General features: G+C 53.1%; 3 protein-coding genes across 3 annotated transcripts; all 3 read left to right on the top strand.

Moving 5' to 3' along the window:
- Positions 1 to 583: 583 nt before the first annotated feature.
- AA0111_g2431 (Nuclear distribution protein nudE 1) lies at positions 584 to 2,399 on the top strand (the record flags this gene model as incomplete). Its single annotated transcript, XM_028648202.1, has 2 exons — positions 584 to 820; positions 891 to 2,399. 2 exons carry the CDS (start codon positions 584 to 586, stop codon positions 2,397 to 2,399), a joined length of 1,746 nt encoding a protein of 581 aa, XP_028510264.1.
- A 2,227-nt stretch (positions 2,400 to 4,626) lies between these two features.
- AA0111_g2430 (Acetyl-CoA carboxylase) lies at positions 4,627 to 11,714 on the top strand (the record flags this gene model as incomplete). Its single annotated transcript, XM_028648201.1, has 5 exons — positions 4,627 to 4,803; positions 4,878 to 5,048; positions 5,113 to 5,207; positions 5,269 to 10,130; positions 10,180 to 11,714. 5 exons carry the CDS (start codon positions 4,627 to 4,629, stop codon positions 11,712 to 11,714), a joined length of 6,840 nt encoding a protein of 2,279 aa, XP_028510265.1.
- Positions 11,715 to 12,434: 720 nt separating this feature from the next.
- Positions 12,435 to 13,004, top strand: AA0111_g2429 (hypothetical protein; the record flags this gene model as incomplete). Its single annotated transcript, XM_028648199.1, has 2 exons — positions 12,435 to 12,623; positions 12,807 to 13,004. The coding sequence occupies 2 exons, from the start codon at positions 12,435 to 12,437 to the stop codon at positions 13,002 to 13,004; spliced, it is 387 nt and encodes a 128-aa protein (XP_028509991.1).
- Positions 13,005 to 21,037: the final 8,033 nt, after the last annotated feature.

Genomic DNA, 21,037 nt, shown 5'->3' with positions numbered 1-21,037 from the left:
CAGGATTTTCAGCAGGCGGCTGGGGCTTTGTTGTCTCTGCTGCGCTGGCTATTGTGGAGATGCTTGGTCACGGTATGTCCCATGTGTCATCCCGGTGGCTGGTTGCAGCAAGGTGCCCGTGGTTGCCCTGGAGGCCAATGCGCTAACCACCTGGCTCCGCGCCCGCAGCGCCTCCATCAACAACCACCGCTGGCGACACATTCGACTGCATGCCGCAGTTGAGCGGCCTACTAACTACTAACCTGCACAGGAACAGGGAAAGCATTGTTGCGACGACATTGTGAGTGCTGAGAGCTGGCTGGTAGCATCAGACAGTCGGCGGCGCATGACTGGCGACAACACACGGCATTGGACAAAAGTGGAATCGTCAACATCCCGGACGTTGAGAGGGCAGCAGCAGCCCACGCGCACACCACCCAGCGGCGCATATCTATGTCGTAGGCGCCCGTGACGACATAGAACCGCGACCGAGTAGTTGTCTTTTGACATTTCGTCACCGCACCCCGCCTAGCTCATTCCCCTGATCTCCACGAGCTGTCCGCTGCCGCTGTCGCAGCCCAACCACCACACCGCCACAGCCACCATGACGACCAACGCTGCTCACTCTTCGCCGAGCCGGGGAAGATGGAGCAGCCTCGAGGAGGAACTAGCCTACTACAAGGCCCAGTACGAGACGCTCGAGACGGAACTGCAGGAGTTTCAGGCATCAAGCAAGGAACTAGAAGCCGAGCTCGAGCGCGATGTCGAAGAGAGCGAGAAGCGGGAGCGCAAGCTGCAAGAGAAGGCGGAGCGGCTGGGATTTGAGGTCGAGGAGTGGAAGGTGAGTGATTTCGGTCGCACGCGGAGCGGATATCTGCCTAGCTCGGACGATTGCTAACGAGACATCACAGACAAAGTACAAGCAGAGCAAGACCGAGGCCAACAATGCGCAGAACACTCTGCAGAAGGAGATTACCGCCATGCGCGAGAGTCAACGAGCCCTCCAGATGCGACTCCGGGACATCGAAGTCCAAAGCGACGATTTCGAGCGTCAGGCACGCAACCAAACATCATCACTCGAGGACGTCGAGTCCAAATACAACGTAGCCATCGAACGTAGTGTCATGCTGGAGGAAGAGATCAAGATTGGGGAGCAGGAGCGAGAGGCGCTGCGCATAGAAACACAGCGACTTAGGGATGAACTGTCGGATCTGCGGATAGAGACGGAGATTACGCAGGAGAAGTTGCGCATCGCAGAAGAGACTATCGAAGGCCACCACCAGCGCAAGGTGTCCAGCCATCTCTCTGGCAATGCTCTGAGACCACGCTCGCCCGTTTCCGAGGCGTCCACTACTGCGACTACGGTTTCTTCGCCCACAGCTGCTTCGACACCGCCACACTCGAAAGCAGATGGCCTACTCCCAGATACGACTCCTCCCTCTCCGCCGTTGTCTGACGCTCCCATCACCGTAAGACATGTACCCTCAACGCCTATGCCCAGGCGCAAGAACTCGATTGCGCCCCTGGATCCAGGTGCGACCCCTCGCGCCGGCCTCTATCAGCGAGCCCCAAGACATTCACGAAACCCGAGTCTATCGGCATCGCGACCAAGCACAAGTGCCAGTGGACGGGCGACGCCTTCTACACGACCAACTACACTTACATCACGACCGCCTAGACCGAGCTTTGGGAGTGCGGCACCGCCGCCAGCGGATTTGCCTAGATCAGGTTCACTATATCAAATCCGGGGCTTGATTGGCAAGATGCAGAAACTCGAAGAGCGGGTTCATTCAGCACGCTCCAAGCTCCCCGCGCCAACGACTACCCCACCGCGAGCGAGCCCACGCAATGTCAGTGCCATGGGTCACCACGTGCCGAACACGGTCACATTGAGGAGCGGTAGGAAGCGCAACTCGCACGCATCAGCGGGATCGTCAGTTCCCGGCGCTTACGAGTCGGGCTCTGCCGTAAATCGGCTCTCATTTGGTGTTTCGACCTCTTCACGCGAACCCACTAGCAGCAGGCCTGGCAGCCGAGCCTCCATGTCGTCAGCATCAGCAATGCAGAGACCGCAGAGCAGAAGTAGCAACCGAACACCACTGGGTCACTACCAGTCATCGTCGATTAGTGGAGCGGAGCCCCGTTTGCCAAGGCCAAGGAGCTCAATGAGCGGACATGGCCACTCTCACTCACTGTCCATGTCGCGACGTGACAACGACACCAACAGCGAAGGAAGCGGCATTTCTACACCGGTAGGAAGGCGACTTACACTGGAGAAGACGGGCATCCCTACACCAAGCGGAATACCAAGACGTCAAAGTGCAGGACGAAGGGCAAGCAACAACATGGACCTTGGAGACATGGCCCCTCCTGCACGGCCAAGGAAGATGTCGACACAAGCTGAGGAAGAATCATACTAGGATGGCATGTCGCGTTAGCGAAAGTCGACAGAACTGCGGGGCCATTTGCGTGTACGTCTGGGTGAATTTCTAGTACACGAGTTTTACGGCACTATACCTGACGCACTCTGGAGTCCGGCACGCGGGATGCAGGCAGTAAACTGTAGAAAGTGGGATAGGGATGGGGGTGTTTGGTGCCATTTGGTCAAGCATCGGTTGCACATGGGGTGGATGAAGAAGAACCGTCTCGAGAAGAAACTCGAGAGATTCTAAAGCTCCTTTGGGGGTATTTACATATTGCTTTAAACTTATTTTCCTTTGTCTGAAACCAATATACCCCGAATTACATTCATCCCGAGGCTTCTTCGTTCCTTCTGTGCCAGAACAACACGTCTGGGCACCTCCCCAATTTGTACTAATTAAATCTTACAAACTCCACGTGCTCAGACTACTCGGCGCCGACTAGCTGATCGTTCTGGTACGAAAATCTGGGGTAGAGCCGCATGCATGTTGCATTGGCGTTGGCTGTTGGCTGTTGGCGTTGACATGTGAAAGGCCGCGTGTGGAAAAATCGTACGATTCTGATGTCAAATTGCGGGACTGGCCGCCGCGAACGCAGTGGCAGCAGTGCGCAACCCCAGCCTTGCCAGACCCTGGATCTTCGGAATGCACGTCGGAATCTAGCTCGCTTTCTCTAGTTTCTGATGGACTTGAGTGCGTGTGTTTGCTTATTCTGCAGAACCGCTACCAGGGAAACAGGACGGTGAGCCTGCGCTACGGCCGGGGGCACTGCGGGACTTTGCGATCAGGTACCGCCGCAGGGCACCCGACGACGTTTGCTAGGCATCACGGAAGTTACATCTCACTGCTTCTATCCGGCTTCTCGAACCATCAGACACGACTACCTAGAAGCCAATGCTTCTTGTTCCAGCGTCATCTATTATTATACTAATCTGCGTGTGTGCTTGATGTTCGTTCCGGCAGCGGCCGCTCTGGGTGCTGATTGGGTGGCTACGACCGGAGTCCGGTAGGAGATATCGGGGGAGGAGACCCGAGCATCATCTTTGATGCTACCTTGGCGTGGTTTTGTGATAGTGAGACAGGTGTTTGGTTATTTTGGGGAATGGCGATATGACGGTGTGAATGGCGAGGTGGGGTGGGGAGGCCGTGGTGGTGGAGACAAGAAATGGGAGCGGTGTCGAGGTGTTGGGAGATGGGTAGCTGTTGAGAGGGGTAAACTTGCAGTCGGTACTGATAGGCATCAGTCTTTGGAACAGTCAGCGGATCAACGGCAGTAGAGTGTGCTTGACCAGCTGTTGGTGAGAGATAGCAAGGGCTCAACATGCAGGTACTCGTGCTCGGGTTGGGTCTCGCAAGCTCGCAAGAAGCAACTAATGCGGAAATGCTCCCAACAGACCGATTGTAGAAATCGCCATGGCGAGCAGCTCCCGCCAACACCTCGTGCACATCGATCATGGAAAAGGCTGGCAATCTTGACTTTACAAAAAACTTTACTAGTCATTGAGCATAGCTAAGTAGTCAAATTGTCCCGTAGACCTGCCGTCGTGTACAAAATCGGGTTCCGAAGGGCTTCCGAGTCGTCTACCGTGGCTTCGTTAGGGATGGACAGGGGCGGTATGGGGGACGTGGTGCAGGGCCTTGCCGTCTTCGGCATCGTTGGCGATGCGATAGCTCAACAGCTCTTCGGAAAGTGCATTGGGGTGTTCCGCTATCCTCCATAAAAATTTAATACATACCCAAGCTGCTCCGGACGCTTGCGACTGTTCCCCCTCCTTCTTGCTTCCCTCCCCCAACTACACTTCTCCCTTACTTATAACATACACCCGTAGTGTTGTACTCCTCCTCGTACACACTATAGTCCCTCATTGAATCCAAGTCGATTCGTTCGTTGTTGGTGCTTACCTCCCGGCACCGCATAGAACGTACTGGCATCCAAGATTGCTTTTGGACTCTCTTACACACCGACACTACGACTGTCCTCTACTAATACTCTGATCGTGTCCTCCCACCGACCAGAATCTTTAGAGACGCACGCGTAGCTTGCAGAGCATCGATATTCGGGTATATTCAGATCTACATCGATTCGACACTAGAGGCCGAGCTCCAGCTTGCCCTTACAAGTGGAAAATTGACCGATCCCTCACCGAACCGCAACCCAACTTCGCCTCCATTCTTTCCTCCCACCCAAACTCAATCCCCTCGGTGCATGGGATTGCCTCTACACAACATGGCCGGAGCTGCACAGAACGGAGTCAACGGGGATGCTAATGGCGCCCCGAGCTCCTACGCTGCCAAGTACGATCTTGCTCCGCATTTCATCGGCGGGAACAACCTCAAGGTAGCCTCGCCGGGCAAGGTCAAGGACTTTGTGGCCGCACACGACGGACACACAGTCATCACAAATGTGAGAGAAAACCCCGCTTCCAGGCGAATCGGTGGTGTTGAGAGATGGCGCGCTGACCATCATCTTCCCCGCAGGTCCTCATTGCGAACAACGGTATTGCCGCAGTCAAGGAAATCCGCTCAGTGCGGAAATGGGCCTACGAGACTTTTGGCGATGAGCGGGCGATTCAATTCACCGTCATGGCGACGCCCGAGGATCTCCAGGCCAATGCAGAGTACATCCGCATGGCAGACCAATATGTTGAGGTGAGTACCATGCCCGGCGACCGTGCGATGAGCGACGACCGGATGGCTAACGGGGCATATGCAGGTACCCGGCGGTACCAACAACAACAACTACGCCAACGTCGAGCTAATTGTCGATGTGGCCGAGCGCATGAACGTGCACGCCGTGTGGGCAGGATGGTGCGTATGCACGACAACATTCGTCGGAAACATGGGCAAATGGCTAACAATTTGCTACCAGGGGACACGCCTCAGAGAACCCTAAGCTGCCCGAATCGCTCGCCGCGTCGCCCAAGAAGATCGTCTTCATTGGTCCTCCAGGATCTGCCATGCGTTCGCTTGGTGACAAGATCTCGTCCACAATCGTCGCACAACACGCCAAAGTGCCCTGCATCCCATGGTCAGGGACCGGTGTCGACGAGGTCCAGGTCGACCAACACGGAATTGTCACAGTCGAGGACCACATCTACGACAAGGGTTGCACAAAGTCATGGCAGGAGGGTCTGGAGAAGGCCAAGGCCATTGGCTTCCCTGTCATGGTCAAGGCCTCGGAAGGCGGTGGTGGCAAGGGTATCCGAAAGGTCGAGCGCGAGGAAGACTTTGAGCAGCTGTACAAGGCCGCTGCCTCAGAAATCCCCGGATCGCCCATCTTCATCATGAAGCTTGCGGGCAGCGCGCGCCATCTGGAAGTCCAGCTGTTGGCTGACCAGTACGGCAACAACATCTCCCTATTCGGACGTGACTGTTCGGTACAGCGACGTCACCAGAAGATCATTGAAGAGGCACCGGTAACAGTTGCTGGCTCCAAGACCTTCCAGGAGATGGAGAAGGCTGCCGTCTCACTCGGACGCCTCGTCGGATACGTCTCGGCGGGTACCGTCGAGTACCTGTACTCGCACTCCGACGACAAGTTCTACTTCCTTGAGCTGAACCCTCGTCTCCAGGTCGAGCATCCCACTACGGAAATGGTAACGGGTGTCAACCTCCCAGCAGCCCAGCTCCAAATTGCCATGGGTCTGCCATTGCACCGTGTCCGCGACATTCGACTCCTTTACGGTGCCGACCCGCACGCGAGCTCTGTCATTGACTTTGACTTCTCCACCGAAGGCAGTGCCAAGAGCCAGCGACGCCCTACTCCCAAGGGTCACTGCACGGCCTGCCGTATCACCTCTGAGGATCCCGACGAGGGCTTCAAGCCATCCGGTGGTACTATCCACGACCTCAACTTCAGGAGTAGCTCCAACGTTTGGGGTTACTTCTCCGTCAGCTCTGCTGGTGGTATTCACAGCTTCTCTGACTCGCAATTCGGTCACATCTTCGCCTATGGCGAGAACCGACAAGCTTCGCGGAAACACATGGTTGTCGCCCTGAAGGAGTTGAGCATTCGCGGTGACTTCCGTACCACTGTCGAATATCTGATCAAGCTACTCGAGACTCCTGCTTTCGAGGACAACACCATCACCACTGGCTGGCTCGACGAGCTCATCTCGAAGAAGCTTACTGCTGAGCGACCTGACACCATGATTGCCGTCATTTGCGGTGCCGTTACCAAGGCTCACGTCGCAAGCGAAGCGTGCGTCAACGAGTACAAGACCAGCTTGGAGAAGGGTCAGGTGCCTTCTAAGGACGTACTGAAGACAGTGTTCCCTGTGGACTTCATTTACGAGGGCTACCGATACAAGTTCACTGCCACCAAGTCTACTGTCGACAGCTTCACCCTGTTCATCAACGGAACCAAGTGCTCAGTCGGTGTCAGGGCACTTGCCGATGGTGGTCTCTTGATTCTGCTCAGCGGAAAGTCGCACAACGTCTACTGGAAGGAGGAGGTTGGCGCCACCCGCCTCTCCGTTGACGGCAAGACCTGCCTTCTCGAACAGGAAAACGACCCAACACAGCTGCGCACACCATCGCCCGGTAAGCTTGTTAGGTTCCTAGTTGAGAACGGAGACCACGTTGGCCAGGGTCAGCCTTTCGCTGAGGTTGAGGTCATGAAGATGTACATGCCTCTGATTGCTCAAGAGGCCGGTATGGTCAACCTCATCAAGCAGCCAGGAGCTGTTCTTGAAGCTGGTGACATTCTCGGTGTCCTCGCTTTGGATGATCCATCCAAGGTCAAGTCTGCCCAGAACTTCACTGGCCAACTTCCCGACCTGGGTGCTCCTCAAGTGCCTGGAGCCAAGCCACCGCAGCGATTCGTTTACCTTTACTATATCCTGCAAAATATCTTCCAGGGTTTCGACAACCAAGTCATCATGCAAAGCACGCTCAAGGAGCTGGTCGATGTCCTTCGGGACCCTGAGCTACCGTATGGTGAGTGGAACGCTCAGGCCTCCGCTCTCCACGCGCGTATGCCGCAGAAGCTTGATGCCACCTTCTCCCAGATTGTCGAGAAGGCCCACAGCCGTAACCTCGAGTTCCCTGGTAAGGCCCTCAACAAGGCTTTCCAAAAGTTCGTCGAGGAGAACGTGGCCAAGGGTGACGTTGCTCTTCTGAAGGCTGCATTGGAGCCTCTTGCTGATGTTATCACCCGCTACTCGGAGGGTCTCAAGGCACACGAGTACAGCGTCATGATCAGGCTCTTGGAGATGTACTGGTCTGTTGAGTCCCTCTTCTCATCTCGTACGTCGCGTGACGAGGAAGTCATCCTCAAGCTTCGTGATGAGAACCGTGATAACATCATGAGCGTCGTGCAGACTGTTCTCTCCCACGCCAAGGTTGGTGCTAAGAACAACCTCGTAATTGCCATTCTCGAGCTCTACCGACCCAACAAGCCTGGTGTCGGAAACATTGCCAAGTACTTCAAGGACACTCTGAAGAAGCTCACAGAGCTTGAGTCCAGACAGACTGCCAAGGTCTCTCTCAAGGCCCGTGAGGTCCTCATTCAGTGTGCTATGCCTTCGCTTGAAGAACGCACTGCGCAGATGGAACACATCCTGCGCTCTTCCGTCGTTGAGTCTCGCTATGGCGAGAGCGGATGGGACCACCGTGAGCCCAACTTCGAAGTAATCAAGGAAGTTGTCGACTCTAGGTACACTGTGTTCGACGTGTTGACACAATTTTTCGTCCACTCGGACCCATACGTCGCTCTTGCTGCGCTTGAGGTGTACACTCGCCGAGCTTACCGCGCGTACCAGCTGCAAAACATCAACTACCACAACGAAGGCGAGCAGCAATCTTTCTTGTCTTGGGACTTCATCCTGCGCAAGGTTGGTGAGGCCGAGTACGGTCTCGCTGTTGAGCCCTCTGAACCTGGTACCCCTAGCACGCCCGGGTTTGAGCGTCCTCCTCGCATCCAGTCATTGAGCGATATGACTGCTTGGCAAAACCGATTCGAAGGCGAGCCTACCAGGAAGGGTGTTGTCGTCCCTGTTGAGTACCTTGATGACGCGGACGAGCTCATCAGTAAGGCGCTCGACATCTTCCCCAACCTTGGCAAGGAGAAGAAGGGCGGTATTGGTCTGAGGGAGGGCCTCACTATGAAGCGCACCCCTACCACAGGTATCAACGAGCCCAAGCATAGCGACGAGCTCACCGGTGTTCTTAACATCGCTGTCCGCGACATTGAAGGCACCGACGACAAGGAAATCTTGGACCGCATCTTGCCTATCGTCGATGACTTCAAGCAGGAGCTTCTGTCTCGTCGCATCCGCCGAATCTCTTTCATTTGCGGCCACAAGGACGGAACATACCCTGGCTACTACACCTTCCGTGGACCCACATATGAGGAAGATGCCAGTATCCGTCACGTCGAGCCCGCTCTTGCCTTCCAGCTCGAACTTGGCAGACTCTCCAAGTTTGACATCAAGCCAGTCTTCACTGAGAACCGCAACATCCACATCTATGAGGCTGTTGGCAAGGGCGCCGAGAGCGACAAGCGCTACTTCTTGAGGGCTGTCGTCCGATCAGGCCGTCTTCGCGAGGAGATTCCTACAGCGGAGTACATGGTGTCTGAGACTGATAGGTTGATGACTGACATCTTGGATGCTTTGGAAATCGTTGGCACTTCGCAAGCCGACATGAACCACATCTTCATCAACTTCTCACACGTCTTCCCTCTGAACCCTACTGAGGTTGAAGAGGCCATTGGCGGTTTCTTGGAGCGCTTTGGTCGACGACTCTGGCGTCTCCGTGTCACTGGCGCTGAGATCCGCATCATTGTCACCGACCCTGCGACTGGCATCCCTTACCCTCTCCGTGTCATCATCACTAACACTTCTGGATACGTTATCCAGGTGGAGATGTACGCTGAGCGCAAGTCCGAGAAGGCTGGCAAGTGGCTCTTCCACAGCATTGGTGGAACTACTAAGATCGGTGCTCTTCACCTTCAGCCCGTCTCAACTCCTTACCCCACCAAGGGAGCTCTGCAGCCCAAGAGGTACAAGGCTCATCTCATGGGTACTCAGTATGTGTACGACTTCCCTGAGCTCTTCCGCCAGGCTACCGAGAACAGCTGGATCGAGGCTATCAAGAAGCACTCATTCCTCCGTGACAGGCAGCCAGCAAAGGGAGAGTGCCTCGAGTACTACGAGTTGGTGCTTGATGACACTGACAACCTGGCTGAGGTCAACCGTGATCCTGGCCACAACAACATTGGTATGGTCGGTTGGATGGTCACCGCGAAGACACCTGAGTACCCCCGTGGTCGCCGCTTCATCATCATCGCCAACGACATCACTTTCAAGATTGGTTCATTCGGTCCGGCGGAGGATGCTTTCTTCCACAAGTGCTCTGAGCTTGCACGAAAGCTCGGCATTCCGCGAATCTACCTCTCTGCCAACTCTGGTGCTCGTATCGGTCTTGCTGAGGAGCTCATTCCTCACTTCTCTGTTGCATGGAAGGACATCAACAAGCCCGAGGCTGGTTTCGACTACCTCTACCTGACACCTGAGAAGTACGAGCACTTTGTTGATGGTAAGCGCAACGACGTTATCTGCGAGCCGGTTGAGGTCGATGGCGAGAAGCGCTTCAAGATCACTACTGTCATTGGTGCTGAGGACGGTCTTGGTGTTGAGTCGCTTCGTGGTTCTGGTCTCATTGCTGGTGAGACTTCAAGAGCTTACGAGGACATCTTCACCATTACTTTGGTGACTTGTCGCTCAGTTGGTATGTACCCTTACTTCATTTCACTTGTGCAAATACTAAAACCATATAGGTATCGGTGCTTACCTTGTTCGTCTTGGTCAGCGTGCTATCCAGATCGAAGGACAGCCAATCATCCTCACAGGTGCACAGGCTATCAACAAGCTACTTGGTCGTGAAGTCTACACTTCTAACCTTCAGCTCGGTGGTACTCAGATCATGTACAGGAACGGTGTCTCGCACTCGACTGCCGACGATGACTTTGAGGGTGTCTCCAAGATTGTCCAGTGGATGTCTTACGTACCTGACAAGAAGGGCAGCCCCGTCCCTATCTCGCCATCAGCCGACAACTGGGATCGTGACATCACCTACTACCCTCCTGGCAAGTCTGCCTACGATATTAGGCATCTGATCGCCGGAAAAGAGGACGAAGACGGTTTCCAGTCTGGTCTCTTCGATCGCGGTTCGTTTGTCGAGACTCTTGGTGGCTGGGCTAAGACTGTTGTTGTCGGTCGTGCTCGTCTCGGTGGCATTCCTATCGGTGTCATCGGTGTCGAGACACGTTCAGTTGAGAACGTCACACCTGCAGACCCCGCCAACCCCGACTCTATCGAACAAGTCACATCCGAGGCTGGTGGTGTTTGGTACCCCAACTCTGCCTTCAAGACTGCTCAAGCTATCAAGGACTTCAACAATGGTGAGCAATTGCCACTGATGATCCTTGCCAACTGGCGTGGTTTCTCTGGTGGTCAGCGTGACATGTACAACGAGGTTCTCAAGTACGGTTCTTACATTGTCGACGCACTCGTCAAGTTTGAACAGCCCATCTTCGTTTACATTCCTCCGTACGGCGAACTCCGTGGTGGATCCTGGGTCGTCGTTGATCCCACCATCAACCCTCAATTCATGGAGATGTACGCCGACGAGGACTCGCGTGGTGGTGTACTGGAGCCCGAAGGTATCGTCGGTATCAAGTACCGCAAGGAACGCCAACTGGACACAATGGCCCGCAACGACCCTACCTACGGTGCTCTTAAGCGCAAGTTAAATGACAAGGCAACACCAGAGGCCGAGCTCCAGGACATCAAAGCCCAGATGACTGAGCGCGAGAAGAAGCTTCTACCTATCTATGGTCAAATCGCCATCCAATTCGCCGATCTGCACGACCGCGCTGGCCGTATGCAAGCCAAGGGTGTCATTCGACAAGCTCTCCGATGGCAAAACGCCCGCCGGTTCTTCTACTGGCGTCTTCGCCGCCGTCTCAACGAGGAGTACATCCTCAAGAAGTTCGCCGCTGCTGCCTCGCCCACGCACGACAACCCTCAGGCCAACTCACTCACCCGCAGCCGTGGCTTCGAGATGTTGAAGCACTTGTCCAACATCCCCAACTGGGAGCAAGACGACATGGCCGCGGCGACCTGGTACGAGGAGAACAGGCCACTCGTCAGCGACAAGATCGAGCAACTCAAGACCGATGGCATTGCGCTCGAGATTGCGCAGCTCATGCGCAAGGACCGCGAGGGTGGACTCAAGGGTGTCATGAGCTTGCTCAGCACACTGCCTACCAGCGAGAAGGAGGAGGTAATCAAGATGTTGAGCAGGGCTTAGTAAACGTATCAATGTTTGCGTGTTTTCATTCGCTTACGGCATGGCATGGCATTTGGGGGTGTTTCAAACTTTTCTGGGAAGGAATTGGGATGGCGATATGTGTGTGGTGTAACTTTAGCGTTGCTACGGTGCGACTGCGTTTTTCGTATATTCCCCTTTTTGCTACCAGAGCATACTAGTTTAGTTGCATTGGTGAGGAATCAGGCGGGTGTTGGGAGGCACCCTTCCTGTTTTTCCTCATGATGTGTAATTGATCTTCAAGTTCAAAAATCATGCCTTCGTACGTTTGTGCTAGTGCTTTTCTCATTCCACGATCCATATGACTTCGCTTCGTTATCATAGTCACATTCGTATGACTAGAGATCACCCACTATGTTCTTTGCTTGCTTTTTTACGGCTACGGGCTCCTTCCGTCCTTGTGTTGTTATAGCGTGGGAGCATGCGGATCGCCGACTCCACTTTCAGCTGCGGGGTTCCGCCGCGCGGATACGTCACCAGGCCGCAAATACAGCCCGAGCAGAAAAATCCAAGCCAAGAATTTTTTGATGTGGATTGGGAGGCATCAGTTCTTCTCTTTCTCTTCCCTCATCCCCATCATACTATCCCACGCTTTACTATACATACGCGAACTTCCACTGCTAAACGAGCCGAAGAAGCTTGACCAATCGTCGACACACCAGTAAAACTCGAGACAAAAGAGGCAGAAATAAGATAATCAAAATGGTCTACACAATCGTCGTTCACCTGCTCGCCAAGGAAGACCAAGAAAGCATTAACAAGCTGAGCGCTAAGCTTGTCGAGGCTAGCCAGGTGTACAGCAAGGACAAGGAGACATTGAGCTGGTTTGTTATGCAGGACACTGTCGATAAGAGGAAGTTCACTATCGTTGAGCGGTATCTGAAGGAATCTGTGAGTTAGATCATCTCCTTAATTTTAAGCTCATTGAAGACTGGTTGCGAGTGGTGACTGGTGCCGCTAAAAGACCGCAAGAGAGGGGTTTCGCGTGCACTTTGATTCTGGAAATCACCAGACCTCAGATGTGCTATTGAAGAAACGGCAAACTACATTGGAACTTACTAATAGTCTTTGCAGTCTCAACAATACCACCTGAACAACCCCTACTGGAAGACTTTCGACCCATACGTGATTCCTTTGTTGGCCGCACCCATGGATCTGAGGCGCCTGGAAGAGTTGGACACGACTGTCACGAGCGCGGGTGCGCATTACCATGAAGACGCTGTAAAGACGGAGACCAGTGTTGGCGATATGTACAAGGGAACTGACGCTTAGACTGGAAAATACACCTTGTCACGTCGAGTTGAAGAAATGTAAAGAAATCGAATTTAGCCTTTGCTGCCGAACGTGACTTTTGGATCGTAGGAGATGAGTGCAACTAAGCAAAGTGAAAAGAATTCCTGAGCCTATTTACTCAGAGAGCCATTGATATACGGCTTCGCTGATGACCTCTTCACGCCACACATACCGCTATCTTTTCTTTCCGAACCCATCTTCCATCACACAGATTGGCATATATAGTGAGTTTCTAGCCAGACTCCGCCATGGATCGACGTAGTCATTGACACCTTGGAATGACGTCGAAGCATTCTTTGGCTTCAGTGAGCAGAGTGATTGATAGCTAGGAATTCTCAAGGAAATAGCTCTACTTTGATGAAGCATCACTTGGCCATTCTCTTGCGGAGAAGGCTCATTAGGATTATCGTAATACATAATCCTTCCAAGGCTTTTCGATTTCGACTATGACAGGCGCTAGTCATATTCATAACCATTATATTGGTTGTTGTTCACTGAAAGGGGGAATCAGGGCTTTGGTTCGAGTGCAGTAAGTCATTGTGCCGTATTGCCAATGTTGCACAACTGCGATGTAACAAGTCTGTCAAACATCGCCCTCTTACACTCCTTCTTCTTTCAAAAGAATATGATGATATGAGAGGCTATCCTCATTTTTCTGGAGCCGAAATCAGAGCGAAGATAGTTATGAAGGGATCCAGCTATGCCAGGTTTGAAGTTTTGGAGAAGTGATTGTGGATGAGTAGGCTCTCGAGCAAGACCAGCCATGATTTCCACAGTGACTGAACAACGTTTCATTCCTACTTCAGGCCGGAGAATGTCTCTTAATTCTGTTTCGATTTCATCCATCGGTAGAGATCTCGAGATGGACGTTCGTCCAGACATCCATCAATAATATGAAGAAGTATCAACACTTGAGATGTTCTCTATTGGTATCAATGCACAGGGTCTGGTACCCGATAAAATCTTCACTGCCTTGTAAGCGACACTGAACATTTGAGGATCTTCACTGACTCCGTGAAAAAAAGGCCTGAATCATTTCATTCTGAGTTGTAGAAACCAGTCGAAAGGGAACAAGACAGCCAAGACAATCTGATCCAAGATCACTCAGCTGTTGATTGGAATTTCGGTAACAAGCCGGATTTTGGCCAGCTCAGGTTACATAATGAAGTCTCCATGGCACTTTCGGCTAGTAGTTTAGTTCCGATTATTGGTATTGGAGAAACACAGTAGGCGCAACTTTCTCCCACAAATTTTCGGTCTATTAACAGAATACACTCAGGCTGAATACACTGCTCTTTGATTTAGAGATGCGGCTTTTGATGGGTGTTATCAGAATAGTCATATCATTGACGACATGAGCGTCGGAGTGCTTCATATACGTCTTTGCATCAACCCACGAAAGCACTTACGTCAAAGGTCCTGGAGGTGGTAGTACTCTAGATAGCTCGAAGCGGAACTGCTTCTCAAGAAGTATGAAAATGCAGATTGCGGATGCTGAACCGGGGAGTGTTATTGGCTACATAGTGTTAAAGAGTGCACAGGATGAAAAGGAATCCATGAGAAAGAGGTTGAAGAGAGTGTCGAGGAACTACCATTGAATACTAAACGCAGTGAGGTAGCAGTCATCGACACCACTGAGTTCCTGTACGACATCCCTTCACACACGTTTCCATAGCATTTCGCACATACATCCACAACCACGCGGTGATCCAGGGCTTCGTGTCTTCACACTGGCTGCTTCATGCTACACTGGAAGCATGATCGTATTTCGCTTAAAGCAGATGCCTATCGAGGGAGTTCATACATCCTACCAATCGAGCCAAAGCTCGTGGCTAGAGCAATTCATGCAGCAATCGAGATCTTCATAGTAGCTAACGAAAAGCAACATGACGCTACTGAAAGAGATGTCCAAATGGGACATCGAGCCTCAGCCACGAAAGAAGGTCCGTAGTGACGGAGTACCATCCCCTTCTAGCGAGTTAATTAACAAGGAATCGATACAGCATCTCTATATCACATGCAGTGCGCTAAGCTACATCTTTCACCACGCCGTCGTCCTGGTGGCAGGCACTCGGATGCGTTCCCCGCCTATAAGGTTGAGCCTTATTCCACAAACATTCTTCTCATCACCAAGACTAGCGACAACCAAGATCTATATGATCTAGATCGAGCCAACCTCCTCCATTCCCACAACCCCGGAGAAGCCTCCCCAGAGATTGTCACATAACGTTGGAAAAAGGAAGGAAATAAGGGGCGTCTCGACTTGACAGTCAGACCAACACAGCCTCCCCCGGACATACTCGCCAAGACACATATGTACCACTTGCATCCGTATACCAAAGCAGAAAGAGTAGTCATTTCCTCATAAGGGTGGCACGGAGATATCTCCGCAGAACTTGGCAGAGTTTACCTAACCCAGAAGAATGAAGTTACAGACTTTGATCTGCACTGCAAACGGTACGGGAAAAGAAAAGAACAGCAAAAGAAGTCGCATCTCGGAACCTTGTCGTGTGTCGCGCAACTCCGCTCTGGCAGGCTGTAAGTAACGCTGTTGGCCGAATAGTGGCAATGTGGGTTGGTGGGATCCGGTGGGTGAGGGGCACGAATGACGTGCGCCGGAGCGTCGAGCGCCTTTTGCACAGCCCGGCGTTTTACGCGTTTTCTCCGGCATGCGAGAGGCGCACGATGGGGTTACTGATACCGATTGAATCACGGTAGGCGACAGCTCCGGGACCCGTTGACAGTGACAGCGGGGGACGTTGCGCTGGATAGGATCTTCCTCTAGATGAAGGTCATGGTTTCGTTCTCGTATCCAAGGTTTGACGTCATATGGCTCTAGATAGTGCGTATGCTCGTCACTGTTGATCGACTTTATTTTCAATCCTGGATGACCAGGGTGCATTGTCAACTGTGTACTGTAATCAAGAATCGACGATAACTTCAGTCCTCTGCAGCGATTGTCGTTGTTCGAGATGTTTGAGGATAGCTGGGAAGCTACCTTGTGACCAAAAGAGGTAGGGCCTGGCTACCATTAAGGTTGGCGTTAGAGCACCTAGTGATTTGTTTCGACACATCTGACGTACCATGATGTGAAAATGCCCCGAAACGGAGTCGGTCGGAACCCTGTGCTAAGTACAGTACACCATCTCCCGCCATCCCATCATTGCGAGCCCGCGAAGGTCATCCGAACCAGCCACGTGCAAGCGTTCAAGCCACTGCATGTAATCTGGCTACGAGACGGGGCGGTACCGACCATCCCTGCCGAGCCGGGGCCTTGAGGCTGGCCAGGCCTGGAGTGTAAGGGATATTAGTGACATGACATGCCCCTGGAGCTTGCACTTGAATGATTGCAAGCGTGGTGTTCACCGGACGGTGACAGTGGAGACAGACGACAGATGCAGGTGTGCTGTCACGATGGTCGCGTGCAGCTGACTATTATTGTTGGCTCGTTTGACTTGTCATTCTGGTTGGCTTCTCTTGCGAAACCAGTCTGCCAATGCCTGCAGCGAAATCTCGCCCGGTCCTTGATCCTTGGTCAAGCCGTCAAGGTACCGCGCAACAGATGCCGCAGTTGTATTAGCGACTGTGTGGCTGAGCCTGCCGAGTTGTCAACAACGACTTCTGTGGGTCGCTCTTTGTGGAGGCAGACGATCGTGATCAACAAAACTGGCTGCGGCTGAGGGTAACCGACGACTAGATCAGCGTTATGTTCTTGTTCCCGCGCCAAGAGATCTTAGCGGTTCCGGTTTCTCTTTCGTATGCACATCCGTGGAGTTGCCCTCGAGCGATGTTCTCCGAGTCCATTTCGCTTGGCAGCATTAGCAGACGGGAAGTAGAAGACCCATCTGGATGGATGTTCGTAATATGTCATTTTCGTGATGAAGTCTTCGATCAGTCCTGCGTCGCATGCCAAAGACCGTGAAAGAATTCTGCGCTGGCTTTGCAGCTGAGGCAAGTCGTAGCGACTGGTCACAAACCCCTGTAATTTCGAATATTGGCTGCGGCTGGCGTACGGATCATAAATGGCAGGAAAGGGTCGATGGTGGCTGAGCGGACGATCTTCGGCTCCTGCTGCTTAGTCATATGCAGGAACCAATGTCAACTAGCAGATGTCAGCTGCCGAGAAATGACAAACTGAAAATGACATTGCGCTCAGACGTCAACGTGCAATCGAAAGTTTTTCAAATACTCTACGACACTGGCGACTCAATGTGCGTCAAGTAACAAATTCACAGCGAGTGGGTAAGAGATTTAGTGGTTATAGATGGAGTGCGGACGCAAGCCGGTGTGACATCCTGCCCAACAAAAATTTAGGCTTTCGTTTGCATGAAAACACTTCTGTATCTACTCACACGCAAAATTCTTCGTGCAGAGTGAGTGGTTTGGTTGACGATGAGTCGTCAGTCGCATGTAGATACTGATATTGGCTCTGGTGGTATATCTAGTGCACGTTGGAGCGAGATTATAGGGCTCGATCTACCAGATCTCTCGTCCAGGTCTGTGGGTTTCCGATAGTATCTGATACTAGTGGGTCGCGCATATGGGATCTCAGTGACGCGCCCTAGCCGTAGCCATCCCCGGTTAGCACCACACATGTAGGCCACGGGCGAATGAGCGCTATGCTCCCTCCGAACTGGCGGAGCAATACCGATTCGCTGAGGCGTGGAAAGTATATTGTGATGATGGAAGTCACAGCAGTTTGCCATAGGTCAATGCTCCAAGACATGCAGGCTGGCGGGATCGCGCGCTTGTCTTCTGGTAGCATAGTAGCCATGTGCCATGGCGGCTTGAGTACACCCTCTTAGATTACATCTATAAGACTTTTCAAATCGACGATTAGCAACCTTAAGGCTTCTAGCTTCCGCATGACTTTCAGCTCACTCTAGAGCGCTTGTTCTCTGAATCGTTCTCTCGTACGGTTAGCGTCGATCTGACCATAGGGCATGGCTGCAGAAATGCGGGAGGTGTGATAGTAAAACCTTCGAACCCTTAATGATTAACGGGAAGCATGCTCGCTTCCTGGAAAAGAATCAGCGCCTGTTCTAAAGCAGGTGCGGCTATGCATGAGAAGTAAAATATTGGCCGACTGTAATCAATGGACATGCCACAACATTTGCTTGAAAGCGGCTTCCCATGCCACTGCACCTATGCAGCTCTGATGGGAGAATCCCAGATACCGGGTAAATGAACATGCAGTGTTTGTTCAAGGTGAACGATCAGTCTGCTGGGCAGAAAACTAGTATACCGGAAGAAATAGTGGGGCATGGGACGCCTGTACGCCACCATGTGTTGTGCAATTGTACATGCAGACCCCTCTTTCTGAATCAGGTCTTCTGCATAACCATACGGGCGGTTGATACATGGCCTTCATGTACAGTATTTGCTGGTATGGCAATGGAGCTTCCGTAGTTCTGGACACAAGACCAGTTCCATGATGGGGGCCGAGCCCTGTACATGTGTCACGAACACTACCCGCCCGCTTGTTAGTTATCGTTATGTTATTGTGCTCTAATCTCTTTCTTCTGTCGGGGTTGTTCGAACCAGATCAGCCCAGATACATGTCAATCGCCAATCGTGCGGTACGCATCGAGACAGGCGGTGTAGTAGACCAACAAGATGACGAGTACATGATGTCGAACGATGCATCTCCTTTAGGGATTGATACACATCTCTCCAAATATGGAGTAGGTCTTATGGCTTCCAGAACCCAGAAGGGTCAGCCATAACCTCATACATGAAGCTCCAGACAACCACTAGAACGATATTATATTATAGCTTGCTCTGATCGTGAATTGTGGCGTGAAAGATGCAAAGATCGAGGTTCAGTGTACGTTTGGTATTTGGAAACCGGGTTGGAGGTCTGTTCTTGCAGCAAATGGCGCTCGTGGCTTCCGTCTTGTGCAACGACGCCATCGAACTCAACTGCATTTCAAGGACACCAAGCCGTGCATTGCAACGCAAGGGCTCCCTGGGTACGAATGATCGCCGGCAAGGAATTGCGGCGCCATCTCCACATAAAATGCAGACATGGAGGTCAATGTAGGGCATGTTTGAAGAGACTGTTGACTCGGATCGAAAGGCGTCCTGTACTAGCTGTTAGTGTTGGAGTGGTGGTACACTGCAGCAGTTTGACAGCCCCTTGGATCATGACACAATCGGTGGGCGACACGACAACGAAGGGCGGCCGTCTGGAGCAGAGTTGACGGACTGTCAGGCGGTCAACTGCTGCTGTGTAGCCATGGGCTACGGCGATGGACGCCCGCTGTGGTAGCGGGGCTTGTGTGAGTGTTCCTGGAACAAATGCTGGGCTCGTGGTTGCCATTCTAGGGGGTCGATAACGACTGCAAACCCGAGCCAGAGGTTCACCCTTGAGCTCAACCGGGATGATGATTTTGGACAGCAGCCAAGGTGGTGGGAGCGGGGACACGAGCCGACTAGCGGTCAAGACAAACGACGCATCTATGCAAACAGCTTACACGGATGGCGCTTTCTCGGTGTGGCGCCGAAGCATAAGAGCAACGCTGCAATTTGGCCGTCTTTCGGCATGCGCGTACCGGAGGAGACGTCGAGGCACAAAAGTCGAAATTAGAGACTTGATGGCGTCGAGGTCAATTTGGAAGCGCGAAACACGACGGGCAATGGTTGCCATAGCGGCGCGCGACAAGGTTTCGTAGATTTCGATAGACGCAGGTTAGGGCGGCGCAGAGTTTGCCATAGTGTCGCGTCCAGTTGCAGGACAATGAGGGCCAAACAATGGCAGCGTGGAGAAGGTCTCAGTTTCGACGGCAGCGTTCCGGCACGCGAGACGGCGGGTGTTGAAAGTCGAGCGAGGGTGAGGTCTGACCACCGGCTAGCGGGAAGCGATCAGCAGATCGGGCAGGCGCGACTCCGAGAGCGGGAAGGTGCCAGCTATCCCTGTGCCAATCATGGCGGCGCAGGCCAGGTCGCACCTCTTCCGTAGATGCCACCATCAGTCGTCTGCATGAGCCTGACATCTGTCATCCGCCCGCGCTCCAAGGGGCTCTCCACCGTGACAGCCTACTGCCACTGCCAGGGACTGTCATCTCGATCTGCCTTTTCGTCTGAAGCCGATGGTCACTGACGGCTCTAGAAGCATATTGCCTCGCCAGCACGCATCAAATGTTTCGTTAGCACTGTCGATGCGCTACTCGCCAACTGATTCAGGGTCTGCAGACTACGGCTCCCCAATTAGTCGTGCCTGGCACCTGGCCGAGCATTGAACGCCGTGCATCATCTCCCGCTCTCCTACGTCGTCGCTCTAGCTGCTATTCCTGTCCCACCAGACGAACGCCTCCCTCTCCCTTCCTAAAGCTCATCGCTGCAGCACTAGCTGCTTCTGTGTCCCGTCACGACACCAAGCCCTCCCGCTCCTGGATGCTGGAAAAGCTCCGTGGCACAAGTGCCCACCCAGGCCAGCCACCAGCCTGGTTCTGTCCTGCGGCAGCGGTCTGCCGGGTATCGTACCTTGTGCTGGGTGACATACACGCCGTCAGCGTGGCTCTGGTGTGCACGACAGACCTCTTAACGTCGGATTACACTCCGCTCTCGACAGACGTGCAACCCGCGTTCATGACCTTAATGCTGCTGCACCTGCCCCACTTACTTTGCAGCGACGCTCATGGATGCTGTGCTGGTTCTGTCGATTCAAATATCTCCGGCAAAAACAAACATAAGGGTACCGTGCCACCGGCTCCCGGTAGAGTTCAAGTCAGGGCCAGCAGCAAGTAGAGTTAGTAGAGTTAGTAGACTGCGCAAGGTGCTAGCCTCGATGCAATTACCACCATCCTATTTTGCTCGTGGGCGCAAGGCTTGATACTGGGGAAAGTGGTAGCAACCTATAGCGAGGCTGGTGTCGATGAACTACTGCTTGTGGTTGCGGGCAATCATCGAGGCGCCAGACCATGACTTGCACGTCGGCCAATGCGTGAGCGTCGCCTGCTGCCGCCGCCGCCGTAATGGAACGTTGTAAGGTTGCTGCGGCATCCAGTGTG

The sequence above is a fragment of the Alternaria arborescens genome (assembly GCF_004154835.1).
Source record: "Alternaria arborescens strain FERA 675 chromosome Unknown contig_4, whole genome shotgun sequence".
Taxonomy (NCBI): Eukaryota; Fungi; Ascomycota; class Dothideomycetes; order Pleosporales; family Pleosporaceae; genus Alternaria; species Alternaria arborescens.
The sequence above is the reverse complement of the archived record's forward strand: the minus strand, read 5'-3'. Positions and strand labels throughout refer to the sequence as shown.